The 23,446-nt window shown below is 32.8% G+C and overlaps 1 protein-coding gene across 1 annotated transcript in view; it reads left to right on the top strand.

Annotated features, from left to right (window-relative positions):
• Positions 1–22,738, top strand: part of px (MAP7 domain-containing protein plexus) — a 157,274-nt gene extending 134,536 nt beyond the window's left edge. The window contains exons 21-24 of the mRNA XM_088269254.1: positions 16,503–19,245; positions 19,814–20,071; positions 21,185–21,958; positions 22,524–22,738. Of these exons, the coding sequence (XP_088125380.1) occupies positions 16,503–19,245; positions 19,814–20,071; positions 21,185–21,958; positions 22,524–22,738 (3,990 nt within the window). The remainder of the gene's footprint in view (positions 1–16,502; positions 19,246–19,813; positions 20,072–21,184; positions 21,959–22,523) is intronic.
• Positions 22,739–23,446: the final 708 nt, after the last annotated feature.

The following is a 23,446-nucleotide window of genomic DNA, read 5'->3' as shown; positions in this document are numbered from 1 at the left end:
TAATCCAAAATTATTATATGATTATCGTGAATGACATTGAGGATGTTTGACAAATGTGAAAGTCCAGTTGTATTTAAAGTCCAGTTGTGTTTGATTTGTATTTGTCCGCCTCTGTGGTGTAATGGTTAGCGTGTGTTAAGCAACCGTGCTGGAGGTCCCGGTTTCGATTCCCGAGGGGGGGTGAAAATAAATACTAGTGATTTCACATTCTAATTTTTATTTAATATCACCCTGGACTGGTTCCTGAAGCGCAGGAGTGATCACCTTGCCTTTGTGTAAGTAACAATCGAGATAACACTGTCTCGATATGACGCAGTGCCCTTTGCACTAATGGGTGTGGATAGGGGTTAGAAGAAGAAAAAATTACATTAAAAATGGATAGATATTACCGCAAAGTGACTGCTGAATCAATAAATTAAACTGTACAGATGTCACTCCTGTTAGTTCTGTCGATAGCTCTTGAATTATAAGTGTGGACGCAACATCTTTTCCTCACTCCTTTAGGACTAATATTTTTTTAAAACAATGAGGTTTGTCCATACTAGGACATCTCAAATAATATATTTTACCAACTGCCTTTTTTACAGCTGGCGACTTTTCATAAACAGGGGATTCATTCAAACAGGTTTCATTAAACCTCGCTTTGAATCCACCCTCTCTTATTCTGATCAAAGCAATAATTTTATAAGGGACCTTTATTTTTAGGTACGGACTATAAATACTGATTAAAAATCGGAATAAGCTAGGCCTATGGACTTTTTATAACCGTTTTTATATGCGCAGACCTTGTGAATTCCAAACTTTAGATAGATATGCCTTCCACACTCGTAATCTGTTCACGAGTCATTTTCCGCGAGTGCTTTAGGCTCAATTTACATTCATGACTGATTGTTATTTTCTGAAGTAGATATTAAACGCATGATTGAATTTCTTCAATGTTATGTTATTTATTGTTTAGGCATTCAATTTGTAATAAGACATTAAATTATAAATAAAACACTTATTTTTTACCACCCGTAGCTTCGGAAACTAGTTGTAACAATATAATTCTTCTTCTCTGAACTAAGAAGTCCTTATTACCGAGGGTTGTGACCACAAGGGAAGCAATGACTCTTCTCCAGTTATCCCTTGACTGCGCTGCACGTAGCGCTCCAACCACCGAGGTGCCTGCTGCTGTCTTAACTTGATTGGTCCATCGTGTGTGGGATCTTCCTCTCCCTCTCTTCCCCTCCAGGCTACCGATCACAACCTGTTGTTCCAGGCTATCCTCATTGGCACGCGTAACGTGTCCAAAGAACTGAAGAATCTGTCGTGTACAGACAGACATCGGCAAAAATATAATAATCGAGTGATAAAAAGCAAGTGTTTTATTTATAATTTTTTCAATTTTCATACAAGTGTTTGCAAAGCTTTGGGCCTCAATCGCCTAACCGCACATCGGAAAGGCCGGGTGCTGATTGGTCATTTTTTTCCAGTGATGTGATGAATTCATACTTTGAAAATTCTTCCGCAATATAGTATGTATTCTGCATTTTGACAAAATAAATGGCTGACGTTATATGTAAATAATATTTTGTAGACTAGATCCGAGTGTTCACATTTAAAGAACATTTTTCAAACTAGATCCGAGTGTTCGTATTCAAAGAACATTTTGCAGACTAAATCCGAGTGATCACATTTAAAGAACATTTTGCAGACTTGATCTGAGTGTTCATATTTAATGAACATTTTGCAGACTAGATCCGAGTGTTCATATTTAATGAACGTTTTGCAGACTAAATTCAAGCGTTTTTATATTTAAAAAACATTTTGCAGACTAGATCCGAGTGTTAATATTTAAAGAACATTTTGCAGACTAGATCCAGTGAATATGAATTTAAAGAACATAAAAATAAATTTTAAGAACAGAACAGTAAATATGAATTTAAAGAACATTTTGCAGACTAGATCCGAGTGATCATATTTAAAGAACATTTTACAAACTAGATTCAAGTCTTCATATTTAAAGAACATTTTGCAGACTAGATCCGAGTGTTTATTTGAAGAAGATAATGCAGACATCCGAGTGTTTTTATTCAAAGAACATTTTACAGATTAGATCCGAGTGTTCATAGTTTAACATTTCGCAATTTTGTGGATTAAGGAAAATAAAACATAAATTGGTATTTTTTCAATATGAAAGTGCATAAAATATTATTTGATACCCATATTATATATTTATTTGATACCCATATTATTTATTATATATTTGACTGATTTTATTTTTTTTCTTTAATTTTGGGAACTGGTCTCTTTCTGCACAGCGCTGACAAAATAAAATAAAAACTCAACCTTTTTGATACATAACGTACAATTTTTAACATTGGATGTTGTTCCGTTAAGGCGGCGATGTTGTCTACTATGAATACACCCCTAAAACCATTTTATTTTTCTTATGGTTCTGTCTTGTTGAAGCTTTAAGAGTTCCCTAAACGTATGAAATGCATAAAAGCAATATATCGTAATTAATGTAAAAGAAATCTTCTCCCCATTTAGAATCTGTTGGTGCGTAAGATTCTGCGATGGATTGATGTAGGATTATTCTGGGCTGATAATGTTTTGAAGGCAAAGTGATACATTTTAAGCTTCAATTTGAGGTAAAACATATTACTTGTATGAAAATAAAATAATAACTTTTTCGACCACTCAATATTTTATTTTTATTTTTAGTTTTTTTTCAGAAAACTTTCCTCAATGATGTAAGAAGAATATGAATATTAAAAAAAGTATTTTTATTCATTTCTTGGTTACGTATCGTGGCATACTGTGAAAACTAACCGAGTCAGTCAAAAAAAAAAAAACCTGTCTGGGAGTGAGTTTCTGTGGATAAAACTATCTGGGGAGTGAGTTCTTTTCTATTTTCTTTACTTTTTATAATTTTTTATTATGGTGAATGCTATAAACAATATATTTTCTTGAATAAAAACAAATATTTAACATGTTTTATATCAAAACACTGGAGGTCCCACGTTTGATTCCCAGGGTCAAATAAATATAAGTGATTTTTTCACTCTAGTATTTATTCAATATTACCCTGGACTGGTACCTAAAGAGGAGGGCTGATCACCTTTCCTCCATGTGTCAACGATCAAGATAACACTGCGTTTATATGATGCAGTGCCCTATGCACCATTGGGGTGCAGATAAGGGTTTGAATAAGAATGAATATCAAAATTACCAATGTTTTATTTCATAGGTTTTCTTTGACAGCGTCATTACGATGACATTGCGCAAACTTTATTTTAAGTATGATGTCGTGGGTAAAACAGAAAAATAATAGTCTAAAAATAATCAGGTACCCCCGGTTCTCACTGAAGCGTAGAATGACCTCACCCATGTCTTATTTATGATCGATCTACATCAATCCAGTATGCTTCCCCATGCACCAATGACACAATATTTCTCGGTTCTCAGTTTATTTTTAAAATGTCGTCACACTTTGTACGGAAGGCATATAATCTTTAAAAAAATTCTACCATAGAATAAAAACCATATAAAATTAGTAATATTGTAGTTTATTACCCTTCTGTGACCAAGATTTGAATTGTACATAGTGATTGAGTTATGTTTTTTATTTTTTTATACAAATAGAACTCCATATTTATATTTTAAATATCTAAATCCAACACTGACTCGAGTCTGCTGAATTGTTTATTTTATTTTTAAAAACATAAAATCAATTTTTTTTTGTGACAATTGTTTCGCCTTGTTGGGGCGTTCTCAAACTAATGTCGTTTAAAGCCTAAACTTCCGGCTTTCAAATCACAATGCATTCGGCCGCACTGAGGGCTTAACATGTGTTTACGCTTAATTTTTCTTTAAAATATCTTTTGGGAATTGACTTTTTTAGAAAATATATTGTCCGCCTCCGTAGTGTAATGGTCAGCACGCTCGGCTACCGTACTGGAGGTCCCGGGTTCGATTCCCAGGGGGGATCAAATAAATATAAGTGATTTTTTCACTCTTATATTTATTCAATATTACCTTGGACTGGTACCGGAAGCGGAGGGCTGATCACGTTTCCTTCATGTGTTAGCGATCAAGATAACACTGCGTTTATATGATGCAGTGCCCTATGCACCATTGGGGTGTGGATAAGGGTTTGAATGAATACTGAAAAAAAAAAAATTAATATTTTTTTTGATTCCTTACCTTTCAGTAACTCGTTTCTTTTCAAAAGCATATATTTATTTAGAAGAAAAACTTTATCAATACAAAAACAGTGTTTTAAAAGAAAAATTCAGTTACATTAAATGTTACCTGGGTAAAAAGAAAATCATGTTGCGGGCTATCGATTATCCCGCCTTACAAATCCGGCTATAAAAATGTCCAAATCCACGTCTATCCGACTTCAACTCGTGATTTTCTCGTTCTTATGAAAACGATCAAGACTAGAAATGTCCTTTCCCCGTACAAAGTGTGGTATTTTTCTAAAGAATACGAATCCGTTAACGGGATTCATCATCACGGTATTATTTCTAGGTTAGGTTAAAAAATTAAATAAATGCGAAAACCATAATGTACGCTTATAATAATAACGATAGGAATGGATAATAAATAGTCTTCATTCACTTTTGTACGTGAACATGTACATTATAATTATACTAGACTTAAACTCGCTTGCTTTTTATTCTTTTGGTTTTTTTTATTTTAAAGTAAGATCGAAATGAGGTTATTTTTAAAGCCTAAATATTCGGTCTTTCAAATCTTCATAACCCGTCGTATAATTTTTTTATATGTCTATTGCTGATACTTTGCGGCACGTTTTATAAACTTTATAAAAATCAATAAAACGCCGACTTTTTTTTTGACAATTTTTATTTTGGTAACATTCTTCCAACCGATTTTGACAAATACCTTGTCTTCTTCAAGGATGCATAGATTAGATATTGGGAAAATAGTACCAAAATATAAGTGGTAAAAAATAAAACAAAAACAAAGTGTGCGCTTTATTTATTTTTATAAATCAAATATATGTTTTTTATTTTATTTTTTTAATATTTCTAATCTTGTATATGAATGGCAAAAATCTAAATTTATTATTGATAATATGGTAATTTTCAATTAAAAAAATTCATAGTGTATATATTTTTTTATTAATATTATTTAGTCAATCTTCACATCCCATAAATTACTGGGAATGTTACAGTCATCAATAATTTTGGCAAACTTGGTGCATTGGTATTAAAATAAAATTCAATTTTAAAATGCTGCATTATGTTATATGAGGCATATAAAGCAAGAACACCGCTTTCCAATGATTTAGACTCTTTCAATAGATTTCATTAATTGATTCGGCAGTCACTTTGTGGTAAAATCTATCCATTTTTAATTAATGTTTTACTTAGTAAATACCACTATTTCTTAAAATCTACTGTGACACGTGTTTTGATGCATTCCGCATCATTATCAAACACCGTAATTACTTTGATAATGATGCGGAATGCATCGAAACACGTGTCACAGTAGATTTTAAGAAATAGTGGTATTTACTAAGTAAAACATTAATTAAAAATCTTTCAATAGAAATTAAATTTTTGTATTTCCATTTTTGCATTTGTGTTTAAATCATACATTTTATAATTCACAATCAACCATCTACATGAAAATACAAATTATTGCAAATAAAAATAGTGTTTAAATATATCGATGATACACTGTCTAAAACTACACAGGTGTTTCCATCAGAGTTGATCCGAGTACGACACTAACACATACGGTAATGGCCCTATGCATATACCAGTGTGTATGATTGATAAGTCAACTCTTATGGAAAGGGGTGTGTCTTCCCAAAAGACCCTAGGAGACTGACTGTGTGATGTACAAACATACTGAAGTTTGTACATCACACAAAATTTGAGTCTTGCTCCAATACAAAAATGCAAAATCACATCAGTTTTCTTTTAACAACATTTTATTTGAATATTAAAATGTTGAGATATATATTTTTATTTTGTTCATTCAGCGTATAATTTCGGCCATGCAACGAATTAGGACAAATCTTTTAGCCATTTGTATACACAGTTTTTCTAAATTGACTTACATGGGTTACTCTTTCTCTATAATATGTACATTTTAATATCGATTAGGAATTATTGTTTAACTGAAATGTTCTTTACTTTATCTTTTGTAAGTTTAACGTGAATATATTACCTAATAAGTATAGCTTGTCTTAAGTTTACGTTAAGTAGGAAAAACAAAGAAACGAATTGAGAAATTGTGACATATGTGAGGAAGGAAGGAAGGAACATCTCTATTTGGTAATAATGTCCTCGCAGGTTGTACAACATTCTCGGGGAATAATGCCCTCGGGGGTTGTGCAACCTTCTCGGGGAATAATACCCTTGGTGGTTGTATAACATTCTCGAGGAATAATATCCTCGGCGGTTGGACAACATTCTCGGGGAATAATCTCCTCGGTAGGTGTATAGCATTCTCAAGGAATAATGCCCTTGGTGATTGGACAACATTCTCTTGGTTGTTGTACAATCTCTAGAGGGAAAAATACTCTCGGTTGTACAATATTCTCGGGGAATAATCCCCTCGGTGGTTGTACAATATCCTCGGGGAATAATGGCCCTGGTGGTTGTACAACGTTCTCGGAGAATAATGCCCTCGGAGATTGTACATCATTCTAGGGAAATGGACGAAGTGCGTTGAATAGGAAATAATTAAAGAAGAAAAAACTGAAAAAAATTTACCTGTAAATATATTTTTATAAACATCGCTATAAGAATATTATAAAAAGAAACTAATAAATTGAAATCAATGTGAATATATGAATTGAACTTTGTGTTTTTTTTTGTGTGTGTTTTGTGTATTTTATAATCAGCCAAATTATATTTTAAATTTTCTTAAACGAAGAGGTGAAAACTATAGCGATTTAAGTAACAAATGGTCAAAAGGTGGGTTAACTTTTAAATACTTGAGGGTGTCTGTGTACTTCTTATGGCAACATCAACATACTATCTGCGGGCGGATTCGCACTCATAATAGAGATAAACATCTCTGTAAAGAGGTGAGAATATTTAACCATACTGTATACATCGATATGAGATCAAAAGATGACGCAAAAGTCATGCGTAAAAACAACTTAAACGCAATTTACGATGAGTCGAGTGAAAAGGTTAAATTACTCTTCCCGCCCAACACGTCCAGTGAAACGGTCACATTACCTTTCCCGCAGATAGTGTGTTAATGTTGAAAAGATAATTAATCTTTAATTTTTCAAAGTAATAAATAATAATAATAATAAAACCCTTATCCGCACCCGAATGGTGCATAGGGCACTGTGTCATATAAACGCAGTGTTAACTTGATCGTTTTTACACATGAAGGAAAGGTGATCAGCCCTCCGCTTCAGGTACCAGTCCAGGGTAATATTGGATAAATGTGACAGTGAAAAAATCACTTATATTTATTTTACCCCCCTTGGGAATCGAACCCGGGACCTCCAGAACGGTAGCCGAGCGTGCTGACCATTACACTACGGAGGCGGACAAAGTAACAATGACAAAATTAATTTATTAAAAATAGCCTAGCTACGATCAAACAAATTTAAACTAAAAAAAAAATAAAACAACAATTTTAGTTGTTATTGTAAAAATTTATTATATTTCTGATTTTTTCCAAATTTTCACACTTTTGTATGTCCTTAATATTACATAGATTCAAGTGAAAAATTGTCCTATGAATGACGGGACATTGATGATAAATGTTTCAGACCATGTTTTTTCAAAAACATTAAATGTGTACACGTCGGGCAGTTTTTTCATCAACCCGACCGTAATTATACTCAGACAGTCTGCCGCCCGACCCTCAGTATACTAATCACAAGTAACCGCAAACCCAATTCCCATCTGTGCAATGTTTTTTGGCATCTCTCGCGCTCTACCAAAAGTAAGCAAATATAACACTTGTGTCTCCCGCTCTCTACCAACAGTATGTAAAAGACGCTTTTAAACGTTTCCCGCAAACAATGTATTAAAAGTCACATTAACCTTGCAAATGTATCACCTTACATAAGAACAAAATTGAAAAATTTGGCTTATTTTAAAATACACATATATTTGATTCCTTATCCCAATTTCCTCTCTATTTTTATTTAAATGACAGATATTTCAGTAATGTTTTAAAGAAAAATGCATATGTTAAATTATGCCATTTGCTAATTACGAAAAGAATCATTGTCAAAATAGTAATAATATGATGATTTGAATACAAAATTGTAAAGGACCACTTTCAAGTTTGTTAATGTAAACACGGCTAGTTTCAAGAGCTACAGATGTTCTCGAAACTGGTTGTGTTTACATTGATAAACTCAAAAGTGGTTTTATACAAGTATTTTTTTTTTAAATATTCAAATCATATTATTACACAAGCCAAATCAATGAATGAGATAAAATGGAGTCTAAAAGATGGGTAAGTTATTTGATTTCGGAAAAAAAAAATATTAAAAAAGGGATTTTGTGCTTAAAATAATTATGAAATAAAATATTTATTCATTTACTTTTTAGAATACACTAACTAGCAGAACCAGTGATAAGATATTAATTTACATTATATGTAAATAAATAATTATATATCCAGGTTTAACTACTACTACCGTCACGCCATTTTCCGCAGGAATAGACAGAGAGGATGGAACGCCACAGTTTTTCTGTCCTAACATACACTCCTAGCTTCTTTCACATCCATAAATCCAAAAAAATCTAAATTCTAATAATAATTTATTAAATAATATATTGTTTCGAAATTCTTCACCTTTGCTTTCCATTTTTCCTTTGTTTTCAAACTCCGCCCCTTGACTAACCCCCTTCCCCTAACTTTCCCCTCTCCTTATTTATAGAACAATTTTATATTTCAGTTATTATATAGACCTGAATGACGGAAGTTTAACTTCTGAAACATGTAGTCTTTAATAACTATATATATATATATATATATATATATATATATATATATATATATATATATATATATATATATATATATATATATATATATATATATATATATATATATATATATATATATATATATATATATATATATATATATATATATATATATATATATATATATATATATATATATATATATATATATATATATATATATATATATATATATATATATATATATATATATATATATATATATATATATATATATATATATATATATATATATATATATATATATATATATATATATATATATATATATATATATATATATATATATATATATATATATATATATATATATATATATATATATATATATATATATATATATATATATATATATATATATATATATATATATATATATATATATATATATATATATATATATATATATATATATATTATATATATATATATATATATATATATATATTATATATATATATATATATATATATATATATATATATATATATATATATATATATATATATATATATATATATATATATATATATATATATATATATATATATATATATATATATATATATATATATATATATATATATATATATATATATATATATATATATATATATATATATATATATATATATATATATATATATATATATATATATATATATATATATATATATATATATATATATATATATATATATATATATATATATATATATATATATATATATATATATATATATATATATATATATATATATATATATATATATATATATATATATATATATATATATATATATATATATATATATATATATATATATATATATATATATATATATATATATATATATATATATATATATATATATATATATATATATATATATATATATATATATATATATATATATATATATATATATATATATATATATATATATATATATATATATATATATATATATATATATATATATATATATATATATATATATATATATATATATATATATATATATATATATATATATATATATATATATATATATATATATATATATATATATATATATATATATATATATATATATATATATATATATATATATATATATATATATATATATATATATATATATATATATATATATATATATATATATATATATATATATATATATATATATATATAGGTATGTACCAAAAAAATATTTATCACAAGTGATTGTGATGAATTATAGATCAGGCGTGTGCATTTCAATTTTCAATTTGCTGGTGCATAGGGCACCGCATCAAAGCAACAACTTGATTGCCAATTATGTAAATGCAAGGTGAATAGTCCTGCGCTCTAGATTCTTGGATTAAGATATGGAATATATTTTAAAGGATAAATATGATGTGAAGTGAAGGAACATACGATGGAAAACATTACTGCTATACTAACATATTACTACTACTACTACTTCATTAGAAACTACTATGCCGTTTCTCTGCAAGAGTAGGCGGAGAGGATGGAACGGCACATTCGTCTGTCTTTTATGACATACATTCGTAGTTTCCTCTTCATCCATGCCCTCCGGTTACACAGACTTTTGACAGTTCTCGCCACATGGGGAAGGAAATGGAGGAGAAAGAGTAGGTTGGAAAAGGATACAAAAGCAGCAATGGCTGCAAACCTGCAAGTATTTAGGAGGTGTGTTACATAGGGTACTGCTAGAGGAGACACGGTGTTTAATATAAATTGAGAATATTTTTCCACCCCAATAATTCACATGGGAAGACAATGCAAAAGACAAAGAAACATTATCGAACCTTTTCGAATTTGGGTTTTTTTTCACAAAAAATATAAGTTTTTTTATTTTTTATTTGTAGAGTTCACATTAGGTATTTAAAAGTTGTCCATTTAAAAAAAATGAAGGATTAAAAAATTTAAAAAGATTTACCTAATATATTAGGTATAGTAAAAAAATAAGTCCAACTGGTATGGTGAAAGTCTAGAACAGGTAATTAGTTTATTAGTAAAGTATATCCGCCTCTGTAGTGTAATGGTCAGCACGCTCGGCTACCGTACTGGAGGTCCCGGATTCGATTCCCATAGGGGGGTCTAATATATATATAAGTGATTTTTTCACTCCAATATTTATTCAAAATTACCCTGGACTGCTGCCGGAAGCGGAGGGCTGATCACCTTTCCTTGTGTGTTAACGATCAAGATAACACTGCGTTTATATGATGCAGTGCCCTATGCACCATTGGGGTGCGGATAAGGGTTCGAATGAATGAATGAAAAATGAAAAAAGTACATTCTCTAAAGATAGAAAGATTGAGATAAATATAAAAAGGAGGGTGAATCCTGGTGTTCCCAGGGCACCACCAGTCCCGGTATTTCTCTGTTTTATTAATAAAGAAAAAAAAAGATTATTCAGATTATGAAACAAATTAATGTATGATAGATGTCAAGCTTATAAAATGTACAGAGAATTCAAGGCTAAGATAACCATTATTGATAAAATTAAGAAAAGCTGTCCGACCCATCATGACGTATGGAATTGAAAGTAGAGCGGACACCGTTGTCACAAAAAACGCGCTTAGAGTGTCGGAAATGAAGACTCTTAGAAGCATATCAGACAAGAGTCTTCGAGATAGAATAAGAAACGCCAGGATCAGGGAAGTATGCGAGATCGAAGATGTCGTTAGGTGGGGAAGGCAACGAAGGAGACAATGGTATGCGCATGTGAGGAGAATGGAACCATCCAGACTCCCCCACATTGCACTGTACGGCCAACCCATGGTAGACAACTCCCGTGCAGACCACCAAAGAGATGGGTCGATAGCTGGGAATCGACATCGATATCCCTCTTAAAAACAGGCCGCAAGGCCTACAATAAGAAGAAGAAGAAAGGGTGTTTTGAGATGGTTTGAGTGTGCGAACTGAATGAGTGATAGAAGAAAGGCAAAACAAATGAGGCGAATGTAGTTAGAAAAAGCCGAGGAATAATTGGTTCATCAAATATTCAAAAGTGGATATGTCAGGAGCCGGAATGTAAGTAGTAAGCATTCAAGGGCACTGCATCAAATTTCACAATGTGAATTAAATTGTATGTTATATGAAGGCAATACGATCAGTCCTGAGCCTCAGGTAATATTAAATAAATATTAATGTGAAAAACACAACATTTTGAGTATGTTTAAATACTTGTTCACAAATCTGGATTATCTCCAATTAAAGGAATTATTTTTTGACATCAAAGATGAAGAATTTCTTCTTCTCACATAACTTATAAAAGAGTTTCTGCTCAAAAAAAGCTTCTTTTCATCTCACCAACAGATGTCTCTAGTGAAGTTCTAGTGATTCAAGAACAACATTTCGAAATTGGTTCAAATATATATATATATATATATATATATATATATATATATATATATATATATATATATATATATATATATATATATATATATATATATATATATATATATATATATATATATATATATATATATATATATATATATATATATTTATATATACATACATATATATATATATATATATATATATATATATATATATATATATATATATAGAACTTCCAAGAAGTTGAATAGTGTGGTTGAACAATAATAGGTAGAATTGGTGAATGTTACACGTGTGTAAAGTGATCATTTAAACCAGCCTACGACTGTCGTAAGCTCCGTAAATGCCCAGACTTCCATATTCTTCTTCATTTTCGATGACATGTCAAAAAAAATGTGAAAAAACACATTTATGTTGATGCTCCTGGGAATCGAAATGTAATCTAAACTTACCTAACCTAACCATTCTTCTATTAACTAACATTTCATTAGCTAACAAAATTAAGCTTTTATTCTTCTTCTCCAAGACAAGAGTCTTGCAACATGTTCTGCTCATTGTCACTCGAGTCTTGCTACACTAATGGTGGTATGAGAATGGACTCATATTTCAAATAGAAAGAAAAATAACCCTTGTAAAAAAAGTAGGAGAATACTGCATCGAAAAATCCCTTTGATAACATTAAACAGATCAAACAAGGTCCAGTGTGACATTGTTCAGCATAGCAGTGTCTCTTCCAACAGGTACAGATTAACATGGTGTTTACTTGATTGGTATTCATATAAGCCCAAAAGTGAACAGTCCTGCGCTTTAGATAATTGGATAAATGAGTAAAATATATGTTTTATTTATGGAATAGATTTGTATCTTTAAAATAAAACAACAACCATAATTATTACCATTTTTATTTTATTCGACCAGCGACAGGGCGAACCCTTGTACGAATACAAGCTCTTACAATAAAAATCAAATAACAAATATCGGTCACTGGTCAAATAAAATAAAAGTGGAATAAACTATATAGTTGTTGTTTTATTATATAAAATGTAGTTCCAATGAGAAATGTCTGTATGAGACTTAAAACATCTGTATCTAGCAGAGCTCAGACTGCTATACAGGAAAGGAAATGGAGAAGTGGTAGAAAAAGGATGGCACCAGCACGATGGCTATATGGCACTCAGGGTTTCATACCAGTAACCAGAATGCTTGTGTAACTGACAAGCCCATTAAGGAAATTTGTATTATTTTGTAATCTGAAAAAGATAAAAAGGTATTTTAAAACATGACAAGGGAACAAAAAAATCTGGGCATTTAAATGGCGACCTGTAATAGATAGGTTTAAGTGATCACTTTATACGCTGTACAACATTTACCACTATTGAATATCTAATCGCTTCGATTATTGTTTTCGATTTTTAGATTGAGATTTAGATTTTTGATTGATATATCAATCTAGTATTGAAATGGAAATATGGAAGTTTGCATATACAGGGTTTACAAACCGTCATGAAAGTAACAATCACAACATTTTTACCAATAATCTTCATGAATGACATCTATAATTGAAAATATATATCACCAGACCTTCATATTCCACTGAACTTCTTCATCTAATATCTTGATGAAAATAACTAATAAGGGATGCATAAATGTGGAACAGGCGAAGATTGTTTGCAAAGAAAGATTGGTCTGGTGTTCCATTCTGCCTGCCTACCCCGCGGAAAGCAGCGTGATAATTAGTTAGTTAGTTAGATGACAATTCCTGATAGGGATTAAAAAATAAAATTTCATAGACAAAAAAAAGTTCATCACTCTAATTTTGATTTGATATTCTCTGGATTGGTACTTGACACTCGGACTCTGGACGGATTGATCACCTTGCCTTCATTAAATTAAAAAATTCTTCATTAAATTAAAAATCAATATAAAACTACTTTGATATAAATGTCACTAGACTTTTGTTCGCCTCCGTAGTGTAATGGTCAGCACGCTCGGCTACCATTCTGGAGGTCCCGGGTTCGATTCCCAGGGGGGGTCAAATAAATATAAGTGATTTTTTCACTATGATATTTATTCAATACTACCCTGGAATGGTACCTGAAGCGGAGGGCTGATCACCTTTCCTTCATGTGTAAACGATCAAGATAACACTGCATTTATAGAAAGTAGTGCCCTATGCACCATTGGGGTGCGGATAAGGGTTTTTATTTATTTTTATAGACTGTGTACAGTTGGATAAGGGTCAAAAGAATTCTTCTTCTTGGGTCAAACGAACCTTCTAGGTTTTCTACTCATTTTGGTAAAATATCCCTTAATTAATTTAATCCTTACTATTCTCCTATACGGAGTGTGGCTTGACATGGTATTTATTACGCTAGCTCCTATCTCGAGTTTGGCTCGTCATGATATTTACTAGCCCAACTCTTATGCCAACTTTGGCTCAACATGGTATTTATTAGGCTAACTTCTATGTCAAGTTTGGTTCAACATGGCATTTATTACAATAAACTCTGATGTCAAGTTTGGCTCAACATTGTATTTATTAGACCAACTCCTATATTGAGTTTGGCACATCATTATAATACCATATTTGATAAAATAATATCAATAAAAAATTAATACACTACAACAATTCAATATAAAACGAACGGGAGACTAAAATATACAAACATATATTGTCAATATACATATAAATCAATCAAGTTATTGGTGTTAGGTAAAAAAATTACGGTCAGGGATATAAAGGATTAATAAGGAAGAGCCTTTTAGAAATTGTCAGTCTTATTAGACTATATAATTTTATAGTTCCATCTAGTCTAACGTCTTCAAAAATTATCAATAATTTAAAATGAAATGAATAATGTGTCAGGTTTTTGTCCCGAGTTAAGTGTCACGGGCTCTGAGTTAAGAGTTTCTGGGTTCGGACCCACTCTACCACAACTTGACGCCTATTCTTCCATATGATGCTTCCACAGTGAAGTGGTGAGCACATATCGCTCACTCCTTTCAAGAACGTCATAAATCAAAAAACTTGATTTTTCAGGAGAACGTTTTTAAAGTTTATAAATATAATATAATGTATTAAAAATAAATATCAAGCCACTTACTGAACTTTTTACTGTGCAACAGATCTTTTTAAGTAAACCTGAAGGTATTTTCTCCATTTAAAATATATTTACTTTATTTCAAAAAATACTTAAACAACAACTTTTCTTCAAAATGCAAAAACAACACTTTCTGCCCTGTAGCGGGTAAATATTAAGTTAAAAATATGCCTCTTTTGCTGGGATATAGTACATTTTCTGGGCATTCTGAAAACATGCACAACTGAAAATTGACGATTTTTGATTTATGACGTTCTTGAAAGGAGTGAGCGATATATACAATATTTATTTTGACCGACTTAAGAATGGAACACAGCATGGTAGATATATATCTACCATGCTGTGTTCCATTCTTAAGTCGGTCAAAATAAATATTGTTTGTTTACTGTTACTAATAAGTGTTTTTTTACTCTAATATTTATTTAATATTACTTCTGGACTGATCACCTTGCTGTCATATAATAAACGGTCAAATGATGCATCAGTGCTCTGTGCGCCATTGGGTGCGAATAAGGTGCACTAGGCTGTCGGAAATAGTATGATATTTAAATATTTATGTTTATCAAAAACGTCTACCTATTCTATATAGAATGGAATATTTATTGAAAATAAAAGGTAAAAGGGTGGCATATCATTAAAAAATTCAAATTACAAAGTTAGGTTATGGTTCTGTGGCAGCATCTCCATTAGGTCTGGTTTAAATCCTTACACTGTTACAATGTTATAATGATGTAACGTTTTATATTATTAAAATAGAGTACCTACCTAGAATAACATATTTGTATTTATCCTGTTCAAGTGATACAATAACAACTACGAACTGAAATATCTGTCATCCATCATTTAAAAGGTTTATTTTTTAACATCCTATTATTATTTTTACTATTATTTATTATCCTATTTGAAAGGTCAAATGACTATTAGGTTTGTTACGTAATAGTAGAATTTATTTGCAAATTTTTGGAATTGGCTAGATACCATGCTTTTACACATAATTTGCATTTTTGGTGATTGGATTGTGTAGTAATGAACCCTCGATAGTATAAAACTGTTACGCATGTTCATATTGGGTTGTGGTGGTTGGTTTCAGCAAGTGAGCCGCCGATAGAGCCCGCTACTTCTAGCAGAGGAGTTGCACCCGACGCTCTGTCAACGCAGGGAGAGTCTTCGCCTCAAAACCTGATATCACCTCGGCTTATTCCGACAAACATTGCCGTGCCAGAAGTCGATCTCACCGCAATCGATGACCCGTTAACACAGCCTCCGCCGCCTACTTTGGAACTCACCAACCAACAGCACCAAAGTCTCTACTCCTACCCAAATCAACCATTGAACATTCTCATATCTCCCTCTTCTATTCCCAACCCCAATCCTTCCACACTCGGGAAACAACAACTAGTGTACCCGGCGTACGGAACTTACATTTCCTACCCGGTTCAAGGAGGATTTCAACCATTCCAAGCTATTCAATATCCACCAAACCATCTACCGAATTCCCAAGAAAAAAATACTCTCATCATCAATTTAGAGCCACCGGGAAACATACCGACTACTCAAAGTAGTGGAGAATCAAACTCGCATTTGTCTTACGCGCTTCCTATGGATAGTGACCACAGAACCCTGGCCGATCCTGTCGAGAGAACTCAAGATAACAGCTCTCAAACCGGATCCAGTAAGGCTCCAGTACTGATTCAGACCGAGTTTGATCAAAAAGGTACAAAGAGACCCGCGCCAAAAATGGACAAATCGTCTCTCGCCAGCATCGAATCGGACAAGAAACTAGCATTCCGTAAAGTTAATAACATTCCCGCCACGGCCGTGCGAACTACGCCCAAACCCGCAGTCACTCCGCACAACAAACCGGATAATGTATTCAGTTTAAAAACGAGTATTCCTATTAGCAAAATAGACATGAGAAGCATAGGCAACCACGGTGACGCGAGTTCCAAAGTGACGCAGCTAAAAAGTGGAAATGAAATTGTAGACAATAAGTTAGTAGAACCACAAAATATGCCAATTATAGGATTAGAAGCCAATAATAAGACTCAATTAGATTCTCAACAAATGTTTTTAAAAATGGACTCCAAGCAGAATTTTTTTGTGCAAAGTAATGCGGTAGTGCATCCGCAAAACATCATCAAAATGCCGGTATCGAGCGACATGTCCTCGGCTGATATCAGCGAGGCTAACTACAGAACCCAGGTGGTGGACGCCCTGACGAGGAACCAAGCTGGAAACGCTCTGTTGGTGGCGACGCAAAACCATCAAATAACCATGGGGTCTAATAATTCCAGTTTTACAAAAGTGGTCCCGTTGAATGAGACGAATAACGTATGTGCCAGAACGAGCAGACCCGTCGTTTCGACTAGACCATTTGGAGAAAAATTGGCAACCGATCCGTCCAAAGGAATTCAAACGTTACCAGATAAGAATTGTAAGGAATTGAAAAAGAAATTTGTGCTCGTTCCTACCACGCATATGGGTAACCAGCTCATGTTGGCCATATCTTCAAAACCGACGCATCCAAACTCTATATTGATATCCAATGGAACGACTGACGATACGTCGGCGGTACAGAATACACCGGCACTCGCAAACTCCAAAGAGTGCTTGCAAGTCGTTGGAACGGCTGCGGATCCCAACAGCAATGTCGTGTCACTAAAACGACTGCATCAAGAAAACTATGACGAAAATGACTTTGAAAATTTGATAACTGAGAACCAAATATACGGGAATAAAATAGTTATCAAAGAAAAAACACACCCAATCACTATTAAAAATTCAAACGTAGCCTCGCCACAACCGAAAGTCAGTCTCATTCAGAACGAAAATGTACCGGAAACAAATCAAAAACCGAATCTAGTAGTACAACCGAATTTCGTATACATGAGCAACGTCAATTTGCAGAATAATCATAACTTTATGGTTTTAAATAAAAATTTAACGACTAATCAACTCGGGAATACCGATCCGACGTTATATTCCGGCAAACCGATCCAGATCGCAGATACTAATCAAGCGCTTCCCCAAAACAAAGTCGTGGTCAGCGCTCAAACATTCCGGACGGTGAACCCAATCACGCACACGGTCTCTTTTGTGAAAGAAAACAATATAATGGATGCTAACAGACACGGCACCGTCCTTCAAAACCTGTTGAACCAGTCCAATGTGAAGATTAGCCAATCTAACCAACAGCTTATCAACAACCAAATAGTATACCAAGTTCCCTTTTTCTTAGATAATAATTCGACAGCCCCTTCCAGAAGGGTGAATCTAGTGAAACCAGCTTTTTTAAATAGTGAATTAGCCATGCTTCTAACTAAGCCTGTGGACCAATTTCTGGATTGGAAAAACAACAATAAAATCAATTTAGATTTAAAACAAACAGAGGCGACGGAAAATATCGTCAAATCAACTGAAGAATGTGACCGGCAAAAGCCAAATGAATCGGAAAGCATGGAGCTCGAGGAAGAAGTTATGAGCTCCATAGATTTAGCGGAAAAGAGAAAAATTCTACGCGAAAATCAAAAGTTACTCGACAGAGAAAAGAGCGGATCGGTTACTAAAGATTCAGAAGCCAGCAAGAGTGTTATAGAGGATGAACGATATTTAGGTTCGCAACACTATTACACGGACGAAGACACCGATTCACAGTCTGATGAAGAAATGGAAATCGTTGAAAGCAAAATCGTTAGTAAACCGTCGCTGCTGCCATTAGACACCGGCCAAGAAAAATTGCACTTCTTAAATGCGTTTGGATTGACAACAAAGAAGGAGAAAAAAGGTAAGATTTAAAAGCAAATTTGTTTTATATACCATAGAACGGGGCTACTTGAACTCTGATGTATTACTTGAGCTCAGTAAAAAAAAATTAAATCTGTATTTGGTCTACCATAATGAACGTATCGACATGATTCATTGTTTCCCTGACAGGTGACACTTATTGTCACGATACTTTGATCGATACCACGATCTAAATATATTTTTTGCACTGGGCTCAAGTAACACATCAAATATGTTTTTAGATCTTTTTACTTTTAAAGTCTCACTTAGTCTATTCTCATTCACATTTGCAAATATGTATTAATTTTCTTATTTGTTCCACATGTTCAAACCACCTCAAAAAAACCTTTCTTAACCTTTTCAATTATCCCTAACTAAGCTTTACTCTATTCCTTTCTAAAAATCTTCATTTTTTTATTCTGTCTTACAGTGAGAAGAATCACTGATATTTATTTTCTAAAATTTTTGTATGCCTCGAAAAATTTTATATGAAAAAATGTCCCAATCTTTTGAGCACTGTTATATCTCGGTTTGACTATTTTTCATAATATTTTATTTTTATTTTTCAGAGAGGGAATTAGATAAGCTGGAGAGGAGCCTTAAATGGGATTGTGTGAATTCAGCATCGGTGAATGCTGTATTGAAAAAACTGCCAAAGAAAATAGAGAACATCAAGTCCGTCCGCTACGGGGAGCGAGCCATCAGCTTGCCCATTCCCAAGATCACGGATAACTCGCTCAGCATGGAGAATGTAGATCAGATAACTGACAAGATTGTGTTCTTCAATGAGCTGAAGTTAGGAATGGTTTCCCATAAATACAAAATAGGTAGGTCAAAAATATTGCATTAAATTAAATACTGTAGAACGGGGCTACTTGAACTTTGATGTGTTACTTTTGAGCCCAGTACAAAAAAGAGAATTGTTGGGTAATATATCCAAAATTTATTTTACCTTGTTTTAACAAGGTTTGTTGGATTGAATTCTACATTTATTTATGTATATGTTAATACGTGACACGTTTCGTCTTCTTAGGACATTATCAAACACTCTCTTGTGTAGAATGTAGAATTCAATCCAACAAACCTTGTTTTATTTTGGATATATTACCCAAAAATTCAATATGGAATTCTACCAACTGTCTGTAGTTACAATAAATAACATAAAAGAGATTTCAATCTATATTTGGTGTACAATAATGAATGTTTCGTGACCATACCTGTCAGGGAAACAACGAATCATGTCGATACATTCATTATTGTAGACCAAATACAGATCTAATTTTTTTTGTACTGGGCTCAAGTAACACATCAAAGTTCAAGTAGCCCCGTTCTATGGTATATAATTTGTTTTTAGTCAACAAGTATGAAAAATTCCTGCTATTAATTATATTCAAAATACTTGCCAAAGTAAATAGTATGTTTAATCAATTAACTATTAAATGTTTTAGTGCTGGGATTTTTTCTTATTATTGTATGCTAAAATAACTCGAGAGTTCTTTCAAAAATTTTCTAAAATAAAAATATTAGGTGTGTACAAATACAACAGTATTTTTCAAAAATGTTGATTGATTTTATTATTTCTTTCTGGTATTGGTGGAGAACATCAAAACTACTTAAATAAAACAGCTTTTTGTAATAAGCATATTTATATATATTTAAAAACAAATTTAATTTGAGAAAAAAAAATACAATTATGTGTGTGTTACAGTTGTGTGCTTGTTCTCGGAGTTTTTACTTTCGATGCGCATCCTCCGATTAGTAAACATTCTAATTTCATTGCCATTATCACTAATTTGAGCATAACAAACATTTTCGTGTGATATTTGGATATTTTTTAAAAATCCGTTATCTGGTTGGATAGTGAAACAAAGATAATCTGGATGGGACAGATATCAGATATCCATTTCATCTGTAATTAAAATACCCTTGTTTGTTTTCAGAGCATGAAAAAATGTGGTATACGGTGTTGAAGGAGCGAAAGAAGCGCAACGGGTCATCAGCCCTGCTAGATTACTTCGAGAAGACGTATGAAGCGCAGAACATTCCAGAAACGAAGAGCGTCCAGTTCAACTCTTCAATAGACCGCCACACGCGGGGGCAGCTAGAAATAATGACAAGAATCCAGGAATCTGTCAAACTGAATAACAATTTGATCAAGGAAAAGCTGGATAACATTTACAATCAAAACAACAACGAATACGGGTGCGAAAACAACGAAATACCTCTGCTGGCCGAGAGGAACTTTTCTGAAATTACGAAGCTTTCGAATATGGCAAATAGGAGCCTCAATTTTTTAGGAGTATATCCGGTTTCTTCCGCCGAATCCTGTAATTTAGAGAAAAGCGGAGAAATTATATATTGTGAAAGTCAACACAATTATAGGGATCAAAATGAAAATCTACAAATGCATCATCTGAGCATTCCAAACGTGCCAAAGATCATTTCGTTAAAATCGTCTCAGGATCTCAGCGCGGTTGATATTTCTCCGGCAACTTCTATGGACGAGCCGAGGAACAGCGCGGCCAGTGTGAACATGGAAGGAGTCATCTGCGATGCCGGTGATGATCAAACCAAACTCACTCCCGTTCGGGAGATAGACTTCGATGAAAGAGCCCGAGGATTTGCAGGTTATCCACAACACGAGGTTTCCTCCACACCCTTACAATGGCCGGGAATCAACGCAGTTCTAGGCTCTTACAGGAAATACAATGATGGTAGGTATTCAAAAGTTTGTCAGTCCTATACGACATTAAAATGTCCTATAATTTATTTGGATAGTTAAAATTTTCCTAATTGTGAAAAAGAAACATTACTTCAACCAGATGTGAGAAGAAAACACACATTGTACCAACAAAAAATGTATCTGTATTGTAATAAACATTGTTATCAATTTTGACAAACAATTTTTTTTGTATTAGGACACATAAATCAATCATTATTACCAATTTTATTTTAAATAAAACCAATTTATCAATAGCCATCAGTGCGAGATTTGAGTTTCTTTTCACTGGAATATATGCATTTCATGTAATCAAAGAAACTTCACTGGTTTTAATAATAAGTTATTTAAGAATATGATTTAAAATACATTCTGAAGGATCCGATATTAAAAAAATATATTCATCATACATGACCGCGGGCCTCACGTGCGGCCCCCACGGGCCCATGCAATGGGTTGGCCACCCTTGATCTAGGGACTGCTACCTAACCTTACCTAACCCAAATATTTAATGTACATTTCTACTGAACGAATATCAAAGTGCTGATGTCTTGTTCCAGATTGCGAGGCGGAGAGGAGTCGGCTCTACAGAGAGAACGACCAGCTCAAGAGGGAGATCCGTGCCAAGGAAGGGGCAGCCGGCCAACTCAGCAACCAGATGAGGACACTCCTGATGGAGCAGCAAATCTGCGAGGACCAGAGGAGATCCATTCAGCGTTCACTCGACGTCATAAACAACTGCATCAAGAAGATCGTTGTGAGCCAGTGGTCATAGACACTACCATAAATCACTGCTGTAGATCAAGATCTATACAAACCATTCAAATCTTATCAAAATAAAACTAACTAACTAACCATCACGCCGCTTCCCCACAGGGGTAGGCTTCTCTCTGAGAATAGAACGCCACCCCACTCTGTCTTTGCAAACATTCTTCGCCTCTTCCACGTTCATGCATCTCCTCATACAAATCCGACGATTATTACGACTCCTGACCTGACCGCTTTCAAGTATTTGGCATACCTGATCGTGACAAGTTTTTCTCGGTCTTCCTCTGCTCCTTTTTCCAATTACATTCACCTCATAAATTTGTTTTACCGTTCTTTCCTCACTCATTCGTTCTACATGTCCAAACCATCTCAACACACCTTTATTAATTTTATCGATAATGCTTGCCTCAGCTTTGCATTCCTTCCTTATTTCACTATTCGAACATCTATCATACATTGTTTTGTCGCACATTATTCTGAGAGATCGCATTTCGACTGCATTCAGTCTACTTTCATCCTTCTTTTGCCAACTCCATGTTTCACTTCCATACTTTAGAGTCGGAACCAAGATATATAGAACATATTATACAATTAACAAGGGAAACATCTTCTTGACCGCCAATACCGAGGGATAATGTATTATAACACTCTCTTTATCATTCATCGTTCACTTTGTATAATACCACTTAAAGTGGTATTACACAAAGTGAACTTT

Source organism: Brachycentrus maculatus, unplaced genomic scaffold, assembly GCF_059751285.1.
Source record: "Brachycentrus maculatus isolate JH-2025_06_01 unplaced genomic scaffold, ASM5975128v1 h1tg000343l, whole genome shotgun sequence".
NCBI lineage: Eukaryota > Metazoa > Arthropoda > Insecta > Trichoptera > Brachycentridae > Brachycentrus > Brachycentrus maculatus.
Note: the sequence above shows the minus strand (reverse complement) of the source record. Positions and strands in the feature narration are given on the sequence as shown.